Raw genomic sequence first — 25282 nt, forward strand, 5'->3', positions numbered from 1 at the left:
CTCTGGGCTCATTCCTCAAAGTGGCAATGCAGATTTTTGTGGCTGTCTGTAAAATGCACACAAGTTGACCATTATTCACAACTTCTAATTAAAAGCATCTTGAGGGTTTCTCTTTGCAGCCAGCTGAACACTATGAACTCTGGTGATGTGGATTTCATTAGCCAACCACAGGCCAAGGAAAGATTTTTCAATCGAAGATGAATGACAGCTAATCCTGCTGCTATTCCATTTGTCTCTGGTGCAAGCCTAATAAATGACTACACACATCCTTGTCCATGTGTTGGCAGAGGGAGTGCAAACATGGCATATGACAACATACCAAACAGTGTGTAATCACTGCAAATTACAGCCTAAATAATTCTTCCACTTAACGGAGCAGGATCAGGTTTCTCTCGCTGAACGCAGCACGATGGGCCAAGTCCTCCTTTCCTCAGCACGTAAGGCCTGGAAAGCAGCAGAACAGCGTGGTTCCATTTTGCTGGGAGAGGACAAGCAGCAGAGAAGCTGTAGAGAGGAGGAATGTGCTGAGTAGAACTGGTTTAAAGACAAACTTTTTGTTCCACAGGAAATTCTAAGTGCCAGGGGAAAAAAAATGGAGAATTTTCTCTGTTTCAGAATGAAACATGGATTTTTTAAAAAAATATGTGCTTTCCCAGTGTAGGGTGAAAAAAGAGGGGGAGGGAGGAAGTAATGAAAAATAAGCAAAACCACTGCACTAGAAGCAAAATTCAAACTAAAATTGGGCTGGGAAGTGCAAGGTCTGATGCTTACAGCTCAGCCAGCATTCCCATGGCTTTTGGGTTTCCTTTTGAGAGCTAGGAGCTGAGCCCTGGGTAAAACAGGGGAGCCCAAAGCTTCAGGAAGCTTTGTGGTCCCTGGCTACAGGGCAATCTGCATGGCAGGGCTGTCCTGGAGTTGCATACCCTGAGAGTCCAGGCTTCCAGGCAGCCCACCAGGCGAGGTGGCAGGAAACCAGCTTGGAGCCTTGCCTGTGCTGTGCTGGAAGTTCATTGAATCTGATACGTCTCCCTGCAGCACTTCAGTTCTGATGAATTGGCATTTTCCAATGAAAACCTGTTTTGTTGCTAAATTTCTCGCCAGCTGTAGCCCTGGATGCCATGCAGTTCTGCACTTGCAGGTACTTCGTTATGGGTGTGATTTGGATGGTGTTGAGTCCTTGTCTAAAATTTGTCTGTTAAAAAGAAGAGAGAGCAGAGATTCACAGGGCTGGTATTGCTTATTTATCCCTCTAGTGCACAAGCATTTTTTCTTGTTCTTTCTCTGCTGATCTTTTGTATGAAGCCACTTTGCTGAGGTTCTCTGTACCACTTTGCCGCTAAATCTTTAGGGAAGAGTGGTCTGCCAGTTCTTGAGGATGCCTTTACCATGAAAAATCATGCAGAACAATTGATGGGAGTTCCCAGCGTGGGGAACTCGGTAGGTGATGTGTGGAAGTCCAGAAGGATTTTTTTAAAATGCAGTAGAGCACACGGTGTGCGAAGTTAAGAAATCAAGTAAGAAGCTGGTTCAGCATCCTTCAATGAAAGCAGAAAATTGCAAAACCCTAAAAGGTAAATCAGAGAATATTCCTTTTCTGCATATCCCCAGATGGGACAGATGCTGCATCCTTTGGCTTCACATCTCTTGGATTCTGATCCTCGTCCAAGTGAATGGGAAAGTCATCCATTTCAGGGGGGAAGGAAAGGGGGGTATAGGCACTAAGAAATCCTTCCAAACAATTTCTGCCTGCCAAGGAGACCATTTCAATCATTGCTCTGTAGCATAATCCTGTCCGTCACAGCTCTTCTTGGTTTACAGAAACCAACTGAATATTCTGCTTGTGAACAAACAAAAAGGCACACACTGCATAGTGCAATCAGGCTCCAACAAAAATACCCTTCCTCATTACCCCAAAAGGGAATAAGCTCCATTATAGGCAGAAATCTTTAGGCTGTTCATCAAAGCTAGAAATTACCCTTCCATCCAAGCAATTACAGCAGAATATAGTGTAATGAAACAATACCCAGCTAGAGAAAAGTACATCCTTTTGTGATAGTTAAACTGCGAGTCTCTTGAATCAAATCCAGTAATCAAAGTAGGAATCTCTAGACTTAAAAATGTGCATTGTTATATGACGAGATGAAAAATCATAATTTTACATAATTCTGGTCTGCATACCTACAGTTCACAGAGCAACATGATCCAAGTAGATTAATTTAGCTCTCACAGAGGACACACAAATATTCAGGGTAGGTAACCTTTCATAATGAATGTGAGTGGTTTCACTGAAAGTCAGTAAGTCTTGGCTTGGGAAAAAAAATTGTAAAAGGAAAAGTAAAATAGAATTATTAGCCAGTCTTTTGTGACTCCGCTTAGAGTCAGCAGCTTCTGAGGCAGCTCGTTTGGGGAAGAAGTTGAACACCGCCCTAAAAAATGGAGTTACTTTCTGAAGAGAACCGTGAGAAATTGGATCTTGATGCTTCAAGCTTTGAGAAAGTTTATAAGATTCTCAAGTCGGAAGAAATCTTAGTTTAGACGTTAATGGCAAGTTTTTTCTAAATGCCAGCACGGCAGCATTAATCTGGTGTCTGCAAATCAAGCTGTGTTTTGTTTTGTTCAGCATTGTCAGAAGCAAAGACAGCTGGAATTTGAATTTGTCCAGCAGTGATAATGTATGAAGCAGCTTGAAAGGCAGCTTTCCTCCTTGCCACTGTGCTGGCCTCATTAACAATTGTAGTCTTTCACAATTTCTCATTTGGCTGTGTGTAAAGTGCCTTTGGAGGAGGACACAGTGGCCCTATCCATGTTGGGTTTATTAGATAATTTGAAACTGCTTTCAGGCATAGTCAGCCAGTGCATATTTGTGCTACCATTGCTAACCTACAGCGATAAGAAAACATGATGCAACAGACTGTAGTGACCCGTGATGCAGAATTGTCTGCAAAACCTTGCTGGGTAAATCATTCCCCAAACTCTTGGTGACATGGTGTGAACCACACAAGCGCCAGGACAGTGTGTACCAATGGCAAGGCACCCCTTCTGTAGCCATAATTTTCGTTTAAGCCTCACCCTGTTTCTCAGCGGCACGGGTAGGAATTGTCGTGGGAGACAAAGGGATGTGTTGCTAAGGGATGGGTTCCAGCTTTGAACTGAGTCACTGGTATGTTAATTATTTACATGAGGATAGGGCAGGATTTGGATGGCGTAGTGACAAGCACTGATTTACAAGAGGAAAGGGTGGTGCTAAGCCAGCCCACACAACAAATGTAGAAAGCTGGAGTGAAGCCCTGGTCCTGCACCACAGAGCTATGCTGTGTGGTATTCTTGGCCAGGCAGGGAGAAGAGGGTGAAATCTGGATTATCCTGTTTAAAAGCAGATTCCTGTGCTTATCCTTAACTAACCACTGCACACAGGTACTTTATGGGAATAAGTTAACATCAGCAAAATGATTTGTGATCTTCAGATGCAGGGGTTACTGCCGAGATGTAAAGCAGTAGCATTCATCAGACATTGGAAACAATTAGAAGCAAGGCCTTTTTTGGGTAGAAGTTAAACAGCAGTGATTCTTGGTGGTGTTTTTATCCCATATGATACTAAAATTGCTTTCCCTTATGAGATACATATTTACTCCTCAAAGGATGGAATTTATTTATCATTTAATTTACAGTCACAAAGGTAAAAACTGGAAGTTTATCCTCCAGCTGATCTCTGGGCCTTCTAGAGTATGACTGGAAACACAAAGGCATTCAGAAGGTAGTTTATTCCCTCTGCATTAGACACCCATCTTGTGACCCAGAGCTGCCTGTTTCTCTTCGTCAAAGAGAGGGCCCAGACAGCTGACTTAAGCCAGATATCTAGTTTTCAGGTGGGTACAGACAGATAAAATGGATTTCACCCACAGAAAGCAATTTTGATTTTGATGTACTAGAAGTACAAAACCTTACTGTAAAACAGGTTGTAGCAGAGCACTTAAATCCCAGCCACTAGATGAAGGTTAGATGTTTACCATCATTCCTCAGTGTTGCTGACTTATGAAGACAACTTCATAAGGCTGGTAGTTAACACCTTTTGAATGAACAGTTTAAATCTGGTTCAGAATGCCTTCTTGCAACAGTTTTACCCATATGGCATCTCTTTGTGGTCATCTTTTTAACTCTCTTTGCCCACACAAAATAAAGTACATGTATTGGAACAGTTGTATTCACCCAAATGAGTGATCAGTGTCAGCTTTGCAGGCAAGAAAAGAATGTTTTACATAACGTGGTCACTGGTGGAGTCTCATGGGGCATGGACACATTTGTATGCCCATGACCTGTGCAATGGGTGACAATGGCTGAAATTCTCCCCCCCCCCCCCCCCCCCCCCCCTTCCCCAAATCAGCTAGAAATTTGCCCTAGTAAATTCAGTTTGCAGAATTTTGCAAGAGCCCTCTTTCGGTGTTGAGAGTAGTTCTGCTTTGCCTCCAGATTTTTTAGGATAACTCCATCCCTTAGCAAGGAGGAACAAAAATAAACAGAGACAGGCACGAGTGTATTGTAATTGACTGTGATTTAAGAAACACTAAACTTGCCAGAGGCGCTTACTGGGAAGCATATAGAAATCTAACAGTGTTATCAGAAGAAAGCCAATGGCTTTGTTTAGTTTCCCATGAACACTGTTTCACAAACATAAGGCACAGTTTATTATCCTCAATTTCTTCTTCTTCTCTTTTTTTTTGTGTGCATATTTTTGTCTCATCTCATTGTTAGGCTTGGAAATCTCATGGGATGGAGACAGTTTTGTGGAAGTCATGGCTGCACCGCATCTGAAAGGCAAACTCTGTGGTCTGTGTGGCAACTACAACGGGCACAAGCGAGATGACCTGATTGGGGGGGACGGGAATTTTAAGTTTGACGTGGATGACTTTGCCGAATCCTGGCGTGTGGAGTCCAACGAGTTCTGCAGCCGCCCACAAAGAAAACCTGTGCCCGAGCTCTGTCACGGGACAGTCAGGGTGAAACTCCGAGCTCACCGGGAATGCCAGAAACTCAAAGCGTGGGAGTTTCAGACCTGTCATTCAACAGTGGATTATACCACATTTTACCGGTAAGTGTGACTTGCTGCAGAGCAAGATGGTAAGTTACTGTGCGAGGAGAAAAACCACACAGCTGGCCCAATTTCAGTAGCATTTGAGCACATGCTTTGAGCTGCTTTTGCTAAGAATTAATATACAGGCTTAGAGTTACATTATGATGAGTTTTTCTGAATCAGGAATTGGAAGAAGATGGTCCTGAGCTAATAAAGACCCAAGCAGGCAACAGCAAGAAAGGCAGGCAGGCTTGTGATCACCTAGAGAAAAAGCACTTTTGGAGATTGAGGAGAGAGGGGGAAGAGACTTCAGAACATTTTGGTAAGCTCTTTCTGCTTTCAAAGTCAGCTGTAAAGTTGAGGCTGACTTTAATTGCTATTTCTTATGGTCTAGAGAACTGTGTCTTCCCAGTAGCATTTTGAAAATGACTTTATTAAAGAAGAAATATTAAATATTACTAATGCCTCTTGAATGGTGTAGTTTGTGGATTGAGAGTTTGAAAGGAGAGAGTTAATAAAAAGTTCAGTGCATGCCCATCCGGCCCTGGGAGCGAAGGCAGACAGACGAGGATCTAGAAGCCTTGTCTGAGTGAATTATTTAAGATTTTTTAGGTTTAAAATGCTTCCAGTCTAAACCACAGAGACATCATTTCTGTTCTTTAATTGGCATGAGTTTATTTGCCCCTCACTCAGTGAATAAAATTGGCTTTTCTTTTGATTGCCTGACAGAAAAGATAAAAGCAAGCCGAGTCACAGTTGTATGATGGCGGATGGACCTGCCTGATCTCTTCTCTCCCAGCTTTCCCCACTTGCGCACATCTGCTGAACTATAGGGCTTATTAGGAAAAGCTTTCTAAAATTACTCCATTTCCCTTATGAATTGCCTTTCCTTTTCTTTTGTAATGAGACAGAAGGACTTTTATCTACCCCAGCAGAATACATCTGGGACGGGGAAATGCTAGAAGACAACACACAGCTTGACTTGTAGTCTATGTGCTGCTGCATTTAGTTTGCTATAGTGTATCCCTGTGCTAGGAGCCTGGCAAGGAGTGAAGATTATATTGTGTGCAGGTTATAGTACTTTATCTTTTCCAATGGCTGGAGGCACAGCAGAGAGCACTAGAGATGCTCACACACACACACAGGGTCAGTTGAATGCATTTCAGCAACATTCCCATCTCACTTCCATCGTCCTTTAAAGGTAAGTGATGACAATGCAAATTGAAAACAGGCACAGAGAGATTTGTTTCATTTTGCAGTGGATTTTTTGTCCTGTTTTTAAAGTAGCTAGTGATTAATTTAGTGCAATACAATTCCTGACACCACAGCGGAAAATGATTTATATTTTGGCTACAGCAGCCAGAAAAAAAAAGTCTCTACATGCTTGCACACAAGAATTACAGTAGACCATTTCTGTTCATTTAAAATGATGTCTTCTGTTTGTCCTGGAAAGGCAATGAAATCAAGCAAGTGTTTAATTTGATTATGTCCTTTTGTAGAAAAGCCTATTTTTCCCTAAGGAAACTTTATGTTGAAGTGACCATCATGCGTTATTGGAAGTAGCTGTTCTTTTGCTTCCATTTAGATGTTACCAGCCGTTAGAATGTGCAGCTCCCAATACAGGAATCAAAGACAAAATATAAATTAAAATTAAATAATGTTATTTAGTAGAATGCTTATTCTTGTTGGAAATTGACAAAATTGTAGCAAGCAATTTATCCAATGACCATGGCCATTTTTCATACTAGGAAATTCCCACAAAGAGGTATGATTATGGGACACACATTCAAGAAAGTTCTGGGAGCCTTTCTAACATATATATTTGCATACATAAATACACAAATACGCATATGTGTGTATGTATAAGTACAAATAAGTACTTAAGAGATTTGCATATTTCATTTTTTTTTTTTAAGAACTCCTTGCTGGGTGATGTACTTTTGTAGCAAATTTAAATTACCATTAAAAGAAATATAAATCAACATTTACAGCTTTTTACTGAGGTCTTTTAGAAAAGCATACTTAATTAATATTTTCTAATTTCAGGCTAGGTTTAACTAAAATTTTTCCAATTCTGCTCTTCTGACTATGAACAAGCTCCTAGCAGTAAGGGAACTGAAGAGGCAGAATGGTAGGGTCAGGTTCTTTCATTTTTCTATTCATCTCCTCTTTGAACTGAATAGCTTCTCAGTTTTTACCTTCCAACATTATTTATGACAGATTTTTTCCATTTGAAATCCTGCATTCTCAGGAGTTCACCTTTCTTGGTCATTCTTGCCTATATTATCAACATTGCCTCATTTTCGTTATGCTGCTCTGGTAATGACCTGCTGTTAAGAAGAATTCTCAGAAATAGAAATAAACTCAACAGGAACATTACAAATTCGGGTGTGTTTTCTCCAAATACCAAAAAAGGCAGCGAACAATGCATTACAAACATTTGTCTGACATTGTGTTACTGAGGAGGTTTCTGTGAAGATGTCTTAAATTCATTTTAAGTCTAATTCTTTTTACAGCTGTAGTTTCTCCTTTTGTTAGCCATCCAAAAAACATATACAGCAAGATTGTCGTGATTGTTAGGTGAAAAGGATATGGTTAATGTTTTTAAAGAGTAGAGATCTAGCTGCATGGTTATGGGGTGAAGAACATCTAACTACTGAGCTTGCCCTTGACAGATCTGTGATGCCTTAGGAGAAATGGTTCTGCACCTTACCCTTAACCCTTTTTCTGATGTTGTGACTTGTGTTTCTCTGCAAAGCACATGGTAGAAGAAAGTTCAGTATAAGCGCACAAGAAAGGATTTTGAAACAGTCCAGACTGCAAACGAACAGTTTTACCATCTAATTTTACACCACTTTTAATTCTTTGTTTTGTAACTAGGCACATTTTATGGGCTTTTAATTGTGGTTTGTTTTTTTTTAGTTTTGGGTCGGTATTTTTTGTTTGTCTTTAGTGCATTGCTAGTTGTTCAGTACTCATGGGTAATACTCTAAAAATAACCCTTAGGGTTGAACTTTATGGAGACAAGTTCGTTAAGCGGGGAAATGATTTTGAATTTCCAGGAGATTTTGGTAAAGTCTATGTGAAGAAAAGATTAGCAGTGACAGTCATCATCATTGCTGCTTGTTTGTTTTGATATTTTAATATGGCTAAGAATCCTGGATTAGTCCTTGCCAAAAAAAATAAAAAGTTACCAAGGTTACTCAGTAGCTGCTTTTTAGAGGGGATACTTTGACAGTGTATGCAATAAAGCTTGCGCTCAGGCTCCTGAAGCTGCTTGTGAGTATAAGCAGCACTAAAAATAGGTGATACCATCTGAGTTTCTCATGCTACTGTTACCAGAAAAAGCTCTATCACATTATCAAGAAATATTACGGCACTGTTTAACCTCTTGGATGAGGATTTGGGGACCTTAGGGGACTTGAGGAAGGAGAAGAGGACTTTCTGTTCTCACCAAGCCCTACCCCATGAATGATCTCTTTGTGTATCTTCGAGCTGTGCTGGATCAGGGGCCTGGAGGTGACTCCAGCCGGGGTGAGGCCAGGGAGCAATGTGGTTTGGGGCGCAGGTCCCCGATGTGCCCCCATACCTGCTTTGCTCAGCCATGGCTGATTCCTCTCAGGAGCCTGCCTGGGAGGCACAGGAGCAGGCAGCCCCAAACCAAAGTGTGGCGATGGCAGTGAGAGAGGCACAGCAACGCTGCTCGACACAACGACGAGCCGGGCTGCAGGAGGCACCGTAATGGAAGGCACAGGGCTAATACTTCTAGTAACACCTGCCCCGATTAGCATCTGTGGCTTTCTGGTAGGGTTTTTTTAATAGTTTGGTAGCACCGACAGATTTGGAACATGACATCAACATGATATCAGTATGTCACCCATCTGTAATACACCTGCGTAGCAGCTGAGTTCATAAATGACTAGTTAGACATTGCTCAAGAGTCTCACTACTACCATAACTTTGGAAAAACACTCAATGTCTGCTTTTGCCTTGCAGTAAATTTCCCCATTTGAGACTGGAAAATTTGTGCTACTAACTCTTGACACAAGTCTTTTTATTGTTATTACTCCTTCCTAGTATTATTAGATATATTTGTTATTGTTGCTATTATTACGTTTTAACAGACAACAGCATACCAAATAATTAGTTGCTCTTATCCATTTTGTAATTGTCCTTAGAAGCGTGTTTTTCTCTCAACACTTGAGTTTAATCACATTCAGTATTTTAGGGCAAGCAGTAATTAAGATAGTAATAGCCTCATTTTTTTGAATCTGTTAATCAAATACATTCAGGAATTGCAAATCTGCTTTATTGCAATTCTTGTCTTAAATGTTCCTTGTGACTCTGCTGACATTACTGCATCTTAGCTCTCAGTTAATCAGTTAATGAGTTTCTATTTCAGTTAACCAATTAACATTATGCAGTTAACTGCTGTGGTCTTGCAGTTTTTGTAAAAATTTCCACTTAACTGGAGAAAATGTTATTGTTCAGAGTTAGAGAATAAATTGCAATGTTGTGTAGTCCCTCAGCTCACTGTTACGAAGTCTGACAGATATGCCATGAATGGCTGCAGAAAGCATGTGAGCTGTAGCATTGCTAAGTTAATTACAAGCTCTTTTCAGAAGATGGGGACCAAGGGTTTGTGGCTTTGAAGCAGAAGGTTTGAAGGTTTTTTTCCCCCTGTTAACAATGATGTCCTACAGCTGTAAAATTCATGTGGTTATGCCCGTATGTTCACTCAGCAGGATGGTGCAAAAGAAATGTAGGCTGAAGAACGACTTCAGAAAAGCCCATTTCAAGTGTCAGAGGGCTGGGTGGAACTGGGATCTCTGGAGCCCTCTGTGTGCTGCCAAGGGTGCATATTGCAAAACTCTCCCCGTGAGGTTTTCTGGTCCTGGCTGTGCGTGTAGGCACAGCAGTCGCCTGCGCTGCTCCAGATGACGCCGGGCTGCTCCGGGGCTCGTCTGTGGTGCAACCAAAGAGCGGCTGTAGTTCTTGCTGCTCACCAGGGTGGCTCCTGTGCCGGCCTCCACATCTGTCTGTCCACCCGTCCTAGGGCAGAGCAGGCCTGTACCCCATTTCAAGACAAGCTAGTGATCTTGGCTCGAAAAAAGCACCGATGGCATGAGGCCATGGCTGGTCCTCTCACAGACACGGCACAGAGCAGGGGCTGTTGCTCCCACTTGCCCTTGTGCTAAGGTGGGGATGTTCCTGAGCCTGTCAGATCACGTGCCCAAAGCTGGCCCTGATACTGGGTACTAGCAGCGGTGTAATCACAGCAGAGAGGAGCTCAGGGTGAAACAATTTAGTCAGCTTCTGACCCAGGGAGCTTTTGGTTATTAAGAAATTTTAAAATACTTGAAATAATAAATGTATTTTTTTAAGCAAATCTGCACCAGGACTTGAGTTTCCTGTGAGCTAGATGCTTCACTTTCCAGTTTGCTCTGTTCAGCATCTTTGAGTCTTCCATCCATTTGAAGTTACCACTGGAGCTTTAGTTGCTTGCATTGTTAAGTGCTTAATAATTCAGGCTTTCTGTACAGAAATACTCTGCTTTACATCATTCTACTCATACAGGGTGATCCTCTGCAGATCTGCATTGGAGAAACACACAAAGGAGTAAACCTCAATGCGTAGGTGCTGGGAGAGCTGGTGTTCCCAACCCTTACAAGAGCACTGGTGCTTGGGATGATATTCTCCACATGGACCTGGCCGGGCTGCCTGCTGCCTTTACTTTATGCCCCTACACGAATCAACATTATTCCCCAAACCACTTCTAAACATCAACCTGTGCATCTGGTGTAAGGCCGTGATGAACTCACGGACATACAGGTAAGAGGCACCAAGACTTGCACAGCTGGTGACTGACAGCACTACAAAATGGGAGAAAATGGACTTTGTGGTGTCCGATGCACTTGGGGATTTCTAGCAGCAAGCACCAAACTTTGCTACCTGTATGCTGGTGGTAAGGAGTACTGCAAAAATACCACATATATATCTATATATAAAAAAGTCTATAGATCACCACTGCTTTAAGCCTGTGGTGATACTTCTTGAAGTATTTTTCATCTGATGTAGCCAGGAGTGAGTGCAAGCTGCCAGAAAAATGCTGTTTAGATTTAAGGATTAGAAGTTTGGATTTGGACAAATAGGTTGAGTGGTCAGAAAAGATAAATCTGAAGCCAAGCTGGGTTCAATTATCTGCAGATCATGATTTCTCTTCGTCTTTCCCCCAGAACCCTGCCTCTGGTGGGGTATTTTTCATGCAACCAAGCCCCATCCACTTGTGTCTGTTTAGAAAAGTACCTCAGGAATTTGGGGCTAGAAAACATTCTTCTCTTTGTATCGGTGGTTATTACAGCTGTAAAACATTGAAGCGGTGCCAGAGGATTCACAGATGTCTCCTTTCCTGTTGAGGTATTGGGAACAGGGAGGGGGATGAGGGTGGAGAGGGCTCCAAGATCTGACAAGACCGTGGTGTTGGACAGACACCATTCACCTGGGACCATCCATGGCTTGCTTCCAGCTGGGAAGCGCATGCTTCCCCCATGACCCACATTGTGCTTCCCTATATGGAAAGTTACTGATTTTTTTTTTTTTTTTTTAAAACAAGGAAAGATTTTTTTAATAGCAAAAACAGACGAAGCAGTGTACTACTCTGTGATTAAAACCCAGGCAAGTTTCCTTTCCTTGAAAGGATGGCATGTCTGGAATGTGTTTGTTTTGCTTACCTAATTACATGATCACAACCCTACCTCACACTGTCCTTTTACACTGAATAAGATGTTATTTCCTACTGGTTGCAAGTACAATATGAGGCTTCTTTTCCAGAGAGGAACTCAATTTGTGATTGTCATGCATGCGGGTATATAGAGACTGATTATAAAACCCTACTTCTGCCTAGTAAAACTTCATTTCTTTCTGGTTTATTACCAGGCTCAATGAAATTCAAGTTAGGTGTTTCATAACCGAATACTGTCTTCCTCATTGCGCAGTGTCTGACAGATGTGAGGCTTCTGTATGTGAAAATGCAAGGTCAGTTTGACTGAGGCAAAAATGATCCTGAAGGATGGTAGGAACTGTGGGGAAGGGAGGAGAGGGGGGGATATCTAACAGAAAAGCATGGTTCCATAAATGCCCTTCTCATTTGTCAATATGGGCTGCATTCTCAGAATTTGTTGTTCCTGGATTACCTTTAACAGAGGTTTGGTAGGGTGGTTTTGTTTGTTTTTCTACAGTGCCTTGGAGTCAACAGGAATTTTGCTATGTTTGGGCGGCAGGTTGTCATCATTGTGTCTGTTCCTGTCCCATGCAGGTTTATTACACTAATCTCTTGCATTACTAATCTTTGGTTGGCCTTCCTACCATTTGCTGTACCACAGACAATTTAAGAAAGCTTCAGCTGGTTCAGGGACAGTGGGTCCATTCTTTACTGGGATAGACAAAGTGAAACGCATTTAGACTGGGGCTCTGAGATCCTGCCTGCATGCCACTTTTTCCCTAGGATAAATCTAAGCGGTGGCTTGCCAAGGCAGAAGACCTAATTTGTCTGGCCACAGGCAACTGAGAGATCCTTTCTGTGTTTCGCTAACTTGTGTTGACTCATGGTTCTTTCTTCTTGGCCTGAAATGCTAAGTCTGCTGTGCCTCGCATTTCTCAAAGCTTGTCTGATAGGGTTTTAAACATGCCCTAGGCATAACTTCTGTAATATAGAGTTCCCCATCTCCAATATCCTTACCAAACCTGCAATCCTAAAATGCCATTATTTCACAGGAAGCATGAGTCTGCCCTAGGACTATAATGGCAAAATAGAAACACATCCCTGTTGCATAGACTAATAAATATTTTCGGAAAGGGCCCTTTCACATTCTGGGAAACACCCCCAATTTTTCAATAATAGAATACAATGCATGATTTTTAAAAAGAAGAGGAAAGCAGGTGTAGGGAGGAACTGGTAGAAAAGCAGAATGATATCCTCCCTTTTGGAAAAGTTTTAGAAGACTCCACCTGCCATTTGGTGCAACTTGATCCATTCCCAAAGCAAAAATACTTGCTACACTGAAGTATTCTTAGTAGCTGTGAAAATAAATCCCATTTTTTTGAGAAATGCTATTCAGAAAAGTTGTCAGCATCATCAGAGGAAACCACCCTATGTCTCTGTCAGGTACCACAGAATTTTAACTACAGCTGCGACAAAATCCAAGGCCTCTGTTCGATCTCATTTTGATTAACCTCTAAGACATATTCACAGCAGGGATTTCTTTGCAAGTTTGTTTTAATTTAGTTTTAGCTGTTTACGTTTTAAGCTTTATTGTGGTATTGATTTTAAATAAAATCCAGAGATGCTGAGCTGATGGTAATATGTCTATTTCTGTGAATAAATAATTCAGGAAACCAACCCATCGCATCTCATATTCTGCCCTGGGCAGAGGCTAATAAGTGTTGCAAAGAAGAGGAAACCCACCCATACTGTAGCTGGCCAACTGTGCCATGTCATATACGGTGGAGAAATCGCTTTCAGGCCCCTGAGATGATCAGTTTACATCTCATAGCATGAAATTTTAATTACCTTTCCTTTAACATGCATAACTGCAAAGCTACTATATCTCAGCTCCTATTTTAAGCCACCTGCAGTATATCCTGCCTAATTAGACACACAGCAAAGATGAACGAGGGTGTTTATAAGCAGGCAAATGAGACGAATTTGTGGGAAACGTTTTAAAAATAAGCTTAACCTAATCCTCCTGTTATTCTTATGAGTTCATTTATGCTTCTGGCAGGATAACCAGACAAAGCAGGACGTGAGCTGTGACTGCCACAAAAAACTTCTGAGTAGAAAGTTTGCCTTAGGAAGGTTTTGACAGCTCTGAGCAGCTTATCGAGCTTGCTCTTGCTGCTGTTCGGAGAGCTGACTTGCCGCATGTGAGGGGTCCATTCCGGAGACTTTATATGGGTTGTATTTAACTGAAAGCTTTCTTGTGGGTGTTTTCATAGCTGAAGGTTTTTCCTTCCACTTTGCTGTGTTTTCCTAAATCTCACAGGGCATCCAAAAAATCTGGACTGTTCCCAGTCTGCGATCTCTGGGGACTTTTGCATTATGTCAGCTTTTTAGTAGCCATCGATCATATAAAGTAGCAGTCCGGGGTAAAGGCAAATCTTTTCCTCTCCTGTCCGTCCCCGTAAAGGCTCACTGTATCGATAGGCGTGTGAAGGTCCCGTACTCCACGCTTGCTCTCTCAAGTGTGCAAAGTGCTAGTGTGTAAAGCAGTTAACTTCTGTTAATTACTCAAGCCTTGTTTTTCCTTCAGCCTTCGCAGCAGATGAAAGAACCGGCACCTCGTGTTACTGGTGATTCACAAAGCCTTGCAAACAAGCGCAACACAAGCCAGTTTTGGGAGGCCTCTACTGCTGCTGTTCAGCCTGCAAGGTGTTTGCTCTCTGGGCAGCAGAGCACCAAGAGGAGGAGCAGACCGAGCACCAGGTGCCAGCAGCGTGATGAGAGGCAGGCACAGCCCTTGTTTAACTGCAGCACACGGGTTCTACACAGCTGTATGTGGCAGGGCCAGTGCTGATGAGGGCTTGGGGCATAACAGCAAAAGCTCGTGACCCCCTATGGCAAATCTTGGCACCTGAGGGTTATTGTACCCTAGGGTGTTGCAGCACCAGAGCAAAGAGCAGACTTGTGGGAAGTAAGGCAGGAATGGGTGGAGGTACTTGTGCTTAGACAGGAATATGTGTTTATCCATCTCAAGTATTTACCATCACAGTACCTAATCTTGGTTAAGGTACGCAGCACAGGCTGGATGCATGGGTATGTGTGTCAGGTTCACCCACTCTTTAAACTGTTGAGATACCACTTAGAAACACACGTGTGTGGCTCTGCTCTAGTAATTAACTCTGTCTCTGGTGGACTTGTCAGAGCAGGCATAGATTTATGCTAACATGGTAAGGTCTCAAGACTGGAGATTGCCAGTGCCATCTTGGAGCAGGGATAGAACTAAAATGCCACTAGATCCAAAAAACACCATAAACAGTCCCTTCCTCACCCAAAGGGAGAGGTGGATTTAAGTTTTCACCCAAATAGAGGGTTTGTGTGTATGACAGCAGGTGCTGTGTTTTCAGCTCTTCATCATGATAGGCAGAGGATGAGAGCATTTAAGTCTCTCGCTCACTCCCACACTTAAGCCAGTTGAAAATAAAATTGGTGGGGAATATGCTGGGAATACTGAAGGGAGTTGGAGCCATATGTTTTCTTGCATTCCTGGGTACTTCTACAACTAACATTCTGTTTATATACTATTCCTGAAACATAAAAGCTAAAATAAATCCAGTATGTGAAAATTAATAACAAGTCATTTCTCTTATGATCAGTCCAGAGGAAGCTGTCGTAAGTGTTAAGGTATTCAGACAGCTGATTTTTGTACATCAGCTCTCAAGTGAGGTATGTAGTTTACAGAGAGTGAGTGCTTAAGGTTATGTAGTCTATGAGTACATGAAGTAAGAGGCTGTTGAGGATGGTGGATACCATGGCAGCAAGGAAGAAGTTTACAAAGTTCATTTCCTAAGTGCTCCTTCTTAGCACTTTACATTTTCAAATTGCAGTGTAAACATTTAATTCTCACTGCACCCTGGTTTAAAGTTGTTGAAATGAAGAAAGAGCTCTTTGCTGTGCAGGAAGCAAAGAGCAGATTTTAGATTAAAACCTGAAAATGCCTGGTTCCTGGCCACAAGCTCAAGTCCTTCTGATGGGATTTAAGAGCTTTCACATGCACAAGAAGTATATTGTCTTGTTCTTGTCAAAGCACAAATTCTTCTCAGACTTTCAGAAGAAAGCATTCCTAGTCTTTTTAAGAAGGTACTAAATCTTCTCTGCTCCTGTAAGGCCCAGTTAGATGACAGCCTCATTAATACTTCATGCAGCAATGTGTCTTTGGCAAACAGAACCTTAAAAGAAGTCAAAACCTAGTAATGGATTGAGGCATGGAGTAGAAAAGACTTGCTTTTGAAGCAGAAGGAGATGATATGCAAGAAAAAAAGCGATACTCTGTTTTCAGATATCAAGGATTTGGCTGACGTTGGAGAGCCCATTTTTGTCATTTTGCTCATCTGTCTCTCTGTGTGATTCTCCTCTGTAGCACTGATTTCTCAGCCCGTTATTCACAAAAAATATTACCATACTCTCTGGAGGGATATTTTTCATCATGGTAAGGTGATGACATAGACCATAGTTGTCCTACATGTCCTCAAAGGGTGACATAAACTTTCAATGATTTCAATATTTGTTGTGAGTAGAGAAAATTTTTTCAAAAAAGGCTTATAGACTGCATGGTATGAGGAATACAACTTCTTGGTCTTGTTTCCAAAGGCAAAGATGATTTGCTAACAATATAGAGAAGGATCACCAAGATATCACTCGAAGGGGTTGAAGATTGTTCTGTAATCAGAGAAGAACTACACAGATCCCACAAACAAGTGGCTATTTTATCTGCTATTGAGGTTGTTAACGTGCACTCAGATTCTATATAATTAGTCTGTGTTTTGTCAGCATCTGAAATGTGTAGTTCCCACTATTTGCATCATGATTCCTCACTTTACAGAAGGCTCAGGTCTTCACTGCAATCATTAGCAGTGAATATCTGATTTCAAAACTACCCAAGAGCACAGAATTGAAATACAGTACAGGAATTTCAGCCCATTAGTAGGGGATATTTGGTTCATTTGCCAGCTCTCCTTTAACTCACCTGTACTGATCTCCAGACAGTTTGTCTCTCTGATTAGTTTGATCTCTAGACAGTCATTTCAAAGTGGTGTCCATCCATCCTCTGAAGATGACAGGTGCAGTTAGCAGAGACCTGTGAAACACACTCTGCACGCCTGGGCGAGATCACACAAAACAGTGGCAGAGAGGCACTGAAGCAACAAACTTCGCCGTCAAAGTATTCTCTGATGAGCCCATGCTTCCTCCCAAGATGTCTAAACTGCTGCCTGACTTGACATAATCTGTTCCATAGCTGTAGCCTGTGTTACGGGATAGCCAGGTGATATCCCTGGCCAGGATTCCCATCTGGTTTTTGAGGCAACGAATTCACACTGTGGAGTTCTCTATCAGCTGCGTGCAAACTGTGCGTTGTCTTGTAGCCCACTGAATTTCCCTCACCTTCCTCTTTTATTTCTCTTTGTCTCTCAGTGCTGTTCGTATTTCTTTTGAAATTATAAAGTGCTTGGCCAGGAATGCTTTTTAGTTATGGAATACCACAGGGATTTTTGTCTACATTCCCCATCTATTGAAGTTACAGTTTTATATGGGCAGAGGAAATTTAGCTGTGGCATTGGAAATAATAACTCTTGCAACATAAAAAGATGCTACTTATTATCTTCACCATCCTTGCAGCAGATGCAGGCACTGGGTTCAAAGTCGTGCCAAGGTTAAAGACCCTGTGTACATACTCAGAAACTTGTTAGTGGAATGTGTTTTAATTCCATAACCGTGATGGGCCTGATCGACAGGGGTCTGTACAGAATGTTTAAAAGCTTTTCCAGATGACTAGGAAGTCAGGAGTTGACAAATTTCCTCAGTGTTTATAATTAAAACCCGGAAGATGATATTAAACCGTTACTGGTTTCTATGTTGTGGTCAATATTAAGATTTATTGACTCAAGAACCAATATTGACTGAGGGGAAACTAAGCTTGATTTTTCCCCCTAAGGCCTACCAAGTCTGGATGCTGACTGAAAACAGAAGGTTACATGGTACATTCAATAGCAACCTTTTCCAAGGACAGGAACTTGTTTCGTCGCCTTTCAGAATGACTCCAAAGTTTTTTATAATGTTTGTTACAATGCTTTACAGAAATTAGCATTACAGCATTTCTTTAAAGAGCCTTTTAATTGCGGATATGCCCCTTTGACATACAATTGTTGGGGTTAAGTAGAGCGCATGAGAATGCTGGATTGGTAGCCTAAGGGAGGGATCATTGAGTGTTGAGTGGGTACAATAAGAACAGCAGCAACAGGAGCTTCTTGCGATGTCCCACTGTTATGTTTCCATCTCGGGCTGTTGACAGCACAACTTGCTGAAGTCCACGGTTGGCATCATCCCTGTATCTATCCAGTGCTTGACTGTCTCAGAATTACTGCAGTCTGCTGACTTCTGTGACATGGACTGCTCCTTCTGGGAAACAAGAAAACACAGCTGAACTCATTCCAGGTGACCACTGCTCTTGCTTTTGTGTTAGAAGTTTTATCATTTAAAAATATCAGGTGTCTGAAAGAAGAGAGTTTGAGCCAGGAAAGTCAGAGATCAGAGCCTGGCTTCATAAACCAACATATGATGTGACTATCACTCCTACATACACAGCTTATGTATTTTTGCCTGCTTTGACGGTTGCCTGAATTATATACATTGCTAAAGATGTGAACACTGCTGGTTTTTTAACAGTGTCTATGAAACTAATCTCTTGCAGATGCTGGCTCGAGGCTGGCAGCATCCTTCATTTTCAAGCTTAAGGTACTAATAAAATTCTTAAGTCTGCTTTCCATTCAGATGTGAGAAAGCCTTCCAGTTTGACATGAACCAACTCTTTGATTCATCTTTTGTCAGTGGCGAGAGTGGGGCTAGTTCAGCTCTCAGGGCTCTAGACGGAATTATATTTCACAAAGTAGCCCTATAACCCACTCAACAGTTAGACCCAGAGAAGTAGTTTACAGAGGCGTTTTTGATGCCTTCCTTCCTTGGCAGCTTGGAGCCTGTCGAATTATGCAGTCACACTAAATTCAGGCTTCTTGGTGGCTCAGCAAAAGGATTGTGTTGTGAGCTGAGTGTGGAATGACCAAGAGAGGATTACTATGTTTATGTGCAATAGGAACAGAAACTATTTTTGTAATATTGAGTGTCAACTGCCAGAAAACCAGCTTTATCTTAAGATTAATGGTATTTCTGAAAGCTGGTGAAGAGACACATGGTTTAGTTTTCAAGGCTTGTATGGGTTTTGTCCTCCTCGCTTGTAGTGTCCACTGCCTGCTTTGAAGGGGAATGTTCTGCAAGTGCGGTGATGCCTTACTTCTCCTTTTGGCTCAGGAAAATGCATTGTGTCCTGGTAACTAGTGTTTCCAGAAAACAGTAATAACTTCTTACAGAGTCTACCACAAGCCAGTTGCCTCAACATTAAAAATTTTTAGTGTTCCTTTATATATCTTGTAAACACAAATCCTGTCTTTTTGTGCAGTAATCCAAATGAAAGCATGAAAGAATACTTTTTTTTGGTTGACCCTTTGTTTTCCCCTTTTGAGTACAGGTGTGACAGTGATGGAGGAACACGTTTACAGGTCTGTGGGGGTGCTGGAAAAAAGATCCCTCCCAGGGCCATTCACAAAGTGAATCATTAGCCTGACTGTAACAATAAATACCACCACAGAGAACATGTAAGGATTTATCCAAAGGTCACATTCACCCAGAAGGTTTCTCTGCTGAAAGAAGCTCGCAGCTGTGTTAAGATTAAAGAGTGTCAGAGAACCATAATGTGTGCAATTTTTTCACTCTGAGTAAAATACGAGCTGTTTGTCTAACAGGCCCAGCTGAGGGATGCTAGTGTCAGACTGCCTTGGGGCTGTCATATATACTTCCAGTGGGTTTTTAGCGTTCAGGAATAATCTGCTCTTTGATGCATTTATCTGACACATCCTAAGCTCCTGCGATGCCCAGGAGGAGATCTTCCTCCTGCTATTCTGAGAACTTTGATCGTCACTCAGAGAAGGGAAGCGTCATGGGAACAGCCCAGACAAATGACTGAGGTCAAAGTTGTGTCCCAAAAATGGAAGTAGCCCGAACGAATCACTCACCTGCTCACTTGAACGTGCTTAACACGTGGTGGGTCGGGCTGCAATGTGGTAAGCATTTTACCTGCACCAACAGGCAGCTGCTTGGGTGAACTGTCGCTGCGATGGGCTTCCGTGAGAATGCTTGTGTGAGTTTTTATGCATGCCTGTAAGAACACAGTCATGCAGCTCAGTGTGTGGCAACATCTCTATGGCTAATCTCGTTAACCTGCTTCTTTCATTTATAATATTTTAAAGTCAGGAAGAGTGTCATGAGTTTAATGCTGATATACTTGGAGAAGCAAGAGTTTGCCTTTAGTGGCATAGGGTGCACTGTAGCCCATGGTTGCATGATGTCTCTCTTGGTCTCTTTCTAGCAGATGGCATGGGTTTTCTCCTCCGCTACCAATAGTGGGCCTGGCTCTCTGAGCTCAGGCAGGGTGCCTCGTGCTTCCAGGACTGCTTGCTGGCGTTCTTAGCGGTGGCAGTCCCCAGTAGATGCCGTGGAAAAAATGCGGTGGTGGCAGAGAGGGACCTGGAGTGTTGCTGTACTGAACGTTCCTTGGGAAGCAATTGTGGTTATCATTGCATCTGTGGACAGTAAACAAATTAATCTTGTGACATTTGTATTGCAGAAAACAGCAGAGAAAAGTAATGAGAAAGTTTAATATAATTTTAATTGTCCTTTGTAATTTCCTACCCACAAGTCATTTAATTCTTTATCAGAGGACTCCACATTGGAGGTGCACATATGGTGGGCATGAGGGAGAGAAGATCTGCCAGTTGCTCTTCCTGGGTTTCCATTGTGAGTTGATTTTTCTGAAAACGCTTGCTGGCATGTTTTTGCTCTGTATTTTAGAGAAGCTTCAAGTGATCACCTTGTGAGAAGTGGACCCTACTGGGGACTACACAACAGATTATAGGCAAATATTTTGACAGCCCAGCAAGGACTCTTTAACAGCCAGTTAGCAAATTATGTATTTACAACCAGTGGGATTAGAATTGGCCTTCAGACTGACAGTTCTCTCAGCAGTGTAGCCATGCTGGTCGTTTGGACCATCTCTGAAGCTGCTTTCTGTCTCCGTGAGTCCACACAGTTCTTGTGTTGGCTTGGTATGGAGAGTCACATAAATTATTTGGGTTGTTAGAAGAGATGGGCTTCCATGTGTGATAGCCTTCAAATACGGAAAGCTGCCATGAAACGCAACATGAGGAGAGAGAAAAATACCTGGGGCTGAACTGGTGTCATGTTTCTATTTTATTTCTGAAAAACCGAAGTCTTTATCCAAATTGCACAAGATAAAATACCTGAAATCTGTTGTCTTGGCTTGTGCAGAGCTCCTAGAGGACTTTAGTGAAAGCAGAGCACACAGCTTTTGGCAGAAAACCCAGCGATTTTTGTTGGGATTTTTTTCCATGTTTAATACAAAGATGATCCAGTCCTAATGAAGGACAGCAGTACCCACTTTAATGTAGTATTTCTCTGTGTTGTTATGACACTAAATAGAAAACCTGCAAGCAGTGTGGCGGTACACTCAGCTGTAGCCCAGTTAGACACAGGAGAAGACCAGAGTCCCATTGCAAGGAGGTAATCCTTTTTCTTCAGGTGGCCACGGGCTTTCATTTGGAATCTTTCATTTGGAATTTACTGGGAGGTGTGGTAGATACACCGGAAGGCTGTGCTGCCATTCAGCGTGACCTGGACAGGCTGGAAAGTTGGGCAGAGAGGAACCTGATGAGGTTCAGCAAGGGCAAATGCAGGGTCCTGCACCTGGGGAGGAACAACCCCATGCATCAGTACAGGCTTGGGGCGAACCTGCTGGGGAGCAGCTGTGCGGAGAGGAACCTGGGTGTCCTGGTGGACGACAGGTTAACCATGAGCCAGCAGTGTGCCCTGGCTGCCAAGAAAGCCAATGGAATCCTGGGATGCATCAAGAAGAGTGTGGCCAGCAGGTCGAGGGAGGTTGTCCTTCCCCTCTACACTGCCCTGGTGAGGCCTCATCTGGAGTACTGTGTCCAGTTCTGGGCTCCCCAGTTCAAGAAGGATGAAGAGCTACTGGAGAGAGTCCAGCGGAGGGTTACAAGAATGGTGAGGGGACTGGAGCATCTCTCCTACGAGGAGAGGTTGAGGGAGCTGGTCTTGTTCAGCCTGAAGAAGAGAAGGCTGCGAGGGGACCTAATATATACTTACAAATATCTGAAGGGTGGGTGTCAGGAGGATGGGGCCAAGCTCTTTTCAGTGGTGCCCAGCGACAGGACAAGGGGCAATGGGCACAAGCTGAAGCACAGGAAGTTCCGTCTGAACATGAGGAAGAACTTCCCTCTGAGGGTGACGGAGCCCTGGCACAGGCTGCCCAGGGAGGTTGTGGAGTCCCCTTCTCTGGAGATATTCAAGACCCACCTGGACAAGGTCCTCTACAGCCTACTGCAGGTGACCCTGCTTGGGCAGGAGGGTTGTACTGGGTGACCCACAGAGGTCCCTTCCAACCCCTACCATTCTGTGATTCTGTGTAATCTCAAAAGTTTTTTAGTAAACGTAAAATTTTTTTGATACCTTCAGGAGGTGGGTGGTGTTTTGGAGCTGGGTGAATGGGAGATGTCAGACTTGGTTCCAATCTGCCCTGTGTTGCGTACGAACTAGCCCAAGGATATCTCAGTCAAAGTCTTAAAAGTGAGTATACAAGATAAAACCTCCAAATTCAGAGAGAACCTTCTAACTGGTTGTCAGGTTCTACCATAGAGTCTGTCCAGCTCCACTGACCTTTTGGTGCAGGTGGGTTATCAGCTGTGCAGAACATGGGCAGCCATTTAAACCACTTCCATTTCCATCAGTGCAGAGTGTTGCAGATGCACATGCTATACCAAAGGCTGAAAACATGCATCTGACTCACCCAGGCAAAAAGTACCTTGAAATTTATTTTGCATCTCTTTCATACATCCACCCTTCTTCCTTCTCTCTCTCTGGTACTCTAGCTCTATTGATGGATGCTTGCAAAAGAAAAGACATAACAAAATCTCTCTTTACAAAAGAGATTATGAAGCAGTGAACTTTTTCTGAACATTACATCATGGTTTCCATTGGACGTCATGCTTGGAGCGGTTTGAAATTTCCTGGCAACAGCAGCTATCCATTGGCTCAGCCCTGGGGTTTTCTCTTCGTCTTTGTTGCCCGATTAGTGGGCAGAGAGCAGAAATGTGCTTCTGGAGGGGCTTTCTCTCCTGGGTTTTGGTCTGCAACGAACCAAATGGGTTTGCTAACGTCAGTGTTCTCTGTTGAGCTTATGGCAGCATTGCTGGAGAGTGTGTTTTATAGAAGACAAGTTGTTGAGGCAGGCTGTGGAGTTTAGATTTGGTACCTTTTTCAGTTTGATGACCGGAGTGGTGAGGTTGGCACCAGGTTTCAGAGTCCCTGTGAGCTGGGGAGAGAGTCCAGTGCTGAGGGCAGCAGCTGGGTGCTTGATCTGCACCTCACCTGTGAAAGGTATTTGCCACTTAGTTGATCTCTGGTGTTGCATTTTCTGACTCGCATGCGGTGGGATTTCTGTGATAGTTAGAAACAGAAATAAAAGTGGAGTTAGAATGAAAAGGTTAATTTCTGCCATGTGGTCTTTTAGAGTGCCATGGGTTTTCCTACATAGGTTTCTGGGAAAAGGGCTGCACCAGCGGCCAGAGGTGTTTTCTTCATGTCATAGGAATCTGCACTCCAACCAGAATATGAAGCGATTGGAAGTTCCCTAGAGATAAGACCGTGAGTGTGACTGACAATGCAAGTGGGATATCGAAGTGGAGACATTTATTTTGACTGTTGCTGTGTACATGGATGTCTTTACAGGGACTGTCCCTTTGCCATGCAGTAGATGCAGAGAGCTAGCATTGCCAATTGTTACTGGCTCCAGGGGATGCTCTCAGTACGAGCCTGTGGCATGGCAATTTCCATAGCTCTCCTCCACTTTACATCAGCTCAGGGTCAGACCTTAATGGTGCAGTTTTCATCTGTCTCACTGCTGGTGAGATGATTTGCTTGAGGCCACCCCAGGAAATTGTACGTGCAGGTTCACATGTCTATTCAGGATTAATAGAGAAGTGTATTTTAAGCCTACCCGAGAGCATTGTGTAACTGCGCTCAATGGATCATAAGGCCCGAGATTCTGCTGTGTAAAACAATAAAGCTATTTTGTTTGGTAATACGATAATATTAACAATAATTATAAATAATTCTAACAGTAGAGAAGCATTGTCCTAGCTAAGTTGTTCTTTTCAGCCTTTAACCTGACATTTCCCTATTTGTTTCATGAATGGAAAAACATCTCTGGGTCACTTTATTGCACAGAAAACAGGAAAAAGAAAATACACACTGGGATTGTCATCATGACTGATGGAGTCTACTCAGTTTAACAGATTTTTCACAAAACTGTTGGAAAACTGCTGCCGTTTTATTTCAGATTATAATATGGGACAGCACTTGTTTCTTCTGTTGTCAAGACAAACTCTCCATTTTGAATGTTGCTCCTCATGACCACATTTTTGACCTGCATAGCTCAGGCCTGATTAATCTAGAATGACGCCACCAAGACCTTAGGCCAGGAGAGTGTATGTCTAGAAAATCTGGTAAATACGAGACAAGTAATATGATAATAGTGACGAGGAAAGGGCATCTTCCACCTCTGCACGTGTTCCCCACCGCTGTTGGAAGTCAGATGCAGCAGAGTGTGAGCTATGCTTGGCCTTGCGGAGGGTTGGGACTTGGAAAGGCCAGATAGCACATGTCTGTGGTGCTCCAGGCAGCATCAGGGGAAGCTCTAGGAAGCATGTGTATCCCAGAAACCCAATTTATATATCGCTCTGTGGTCACAGGGTGTGAGCTGTACATTTTGTTCATCCTCAGGAATGCACTGAAAGTAAAAATAGAAAAGGAGAGAGAGGCTCTGCCTACCACGCAGAGACAGTCTGATGCCTAGGCTTGCTAGTGACGAAGCGCCTTGTGAGGCAGAGTGATGGGGAGGACGGCAGATGGGGTCAGAGCCAGCTTTGCCATTCTCCCCCTGCTGAAGACAAGAATTCCATGTTATGTGGCACAAATCACTTCCCAAATCATTGCTATTCCCATACCCCCCATAACTGGGTCCCTGAGGGGAAGGTAGAGGTTCTTTGGTTGGATCTGCGCGTTGCCTTGAACTTGCAAAGAACAAACTTAAGACTTGTCATCATTTCTCTCTTCCATCCCCACAGATGTGAGATCTGACCATCAAGGCAAATATTTTAACGACTGCCTCCGGTTTGAATCGAGCCTGGGGCTGAAAGCGGTTTTCATTCAGTGTGCAGTATGTAAGTTGCAGAAAACAAGATGGTGAATTCCCTCTGTTATTAGTCATTTACATAAATAATTAGCAGCAAAGCGGT

The 25282-nt window shown here is 42.9% G+C and overlaps 1 protein-coding gene across 4 annotated transcripts in view; it reads left to right on the forward strand.

Annotated features, from left to right (window-relative positions):
* BMPER (BMP binding endothelial regulator) overlaps positions 1–25282 on the forward strand; it is a 152942-nt gene that overhangs the window by 102031 nt on the left and 25629 nt on the right. For all 4 annotated transcript variants that reach the window (XM_075418662.1, XM_075418664.1, XM_075418665.1 and 1 more), the window contains one exon: positions 4750–5086. In XM_075418662.1, the coding sequence (XP_075274777.1) occupies positions 4750–5086 (337 nt within the window). The remainder of the gene's footprint in view (positions 1–4749; positions 5087–25282) is intronic.

Source organism: Opisthocomus hoazin, chromosome 4 (genome assembly GCF_030867145.1).
Source record: "Opisthocomus hoazin isolate bOpiHoa1 chromosome 4, bOpiHoa1.hap1, whole genome shotgun sequence".
Lineage (NCBI taxonomy): Eukaryota > Metazoa > Chordata > Aves > Opisthocomiformes > Opisthocomidae > Opisthocomus > Opisthocomus hoazin.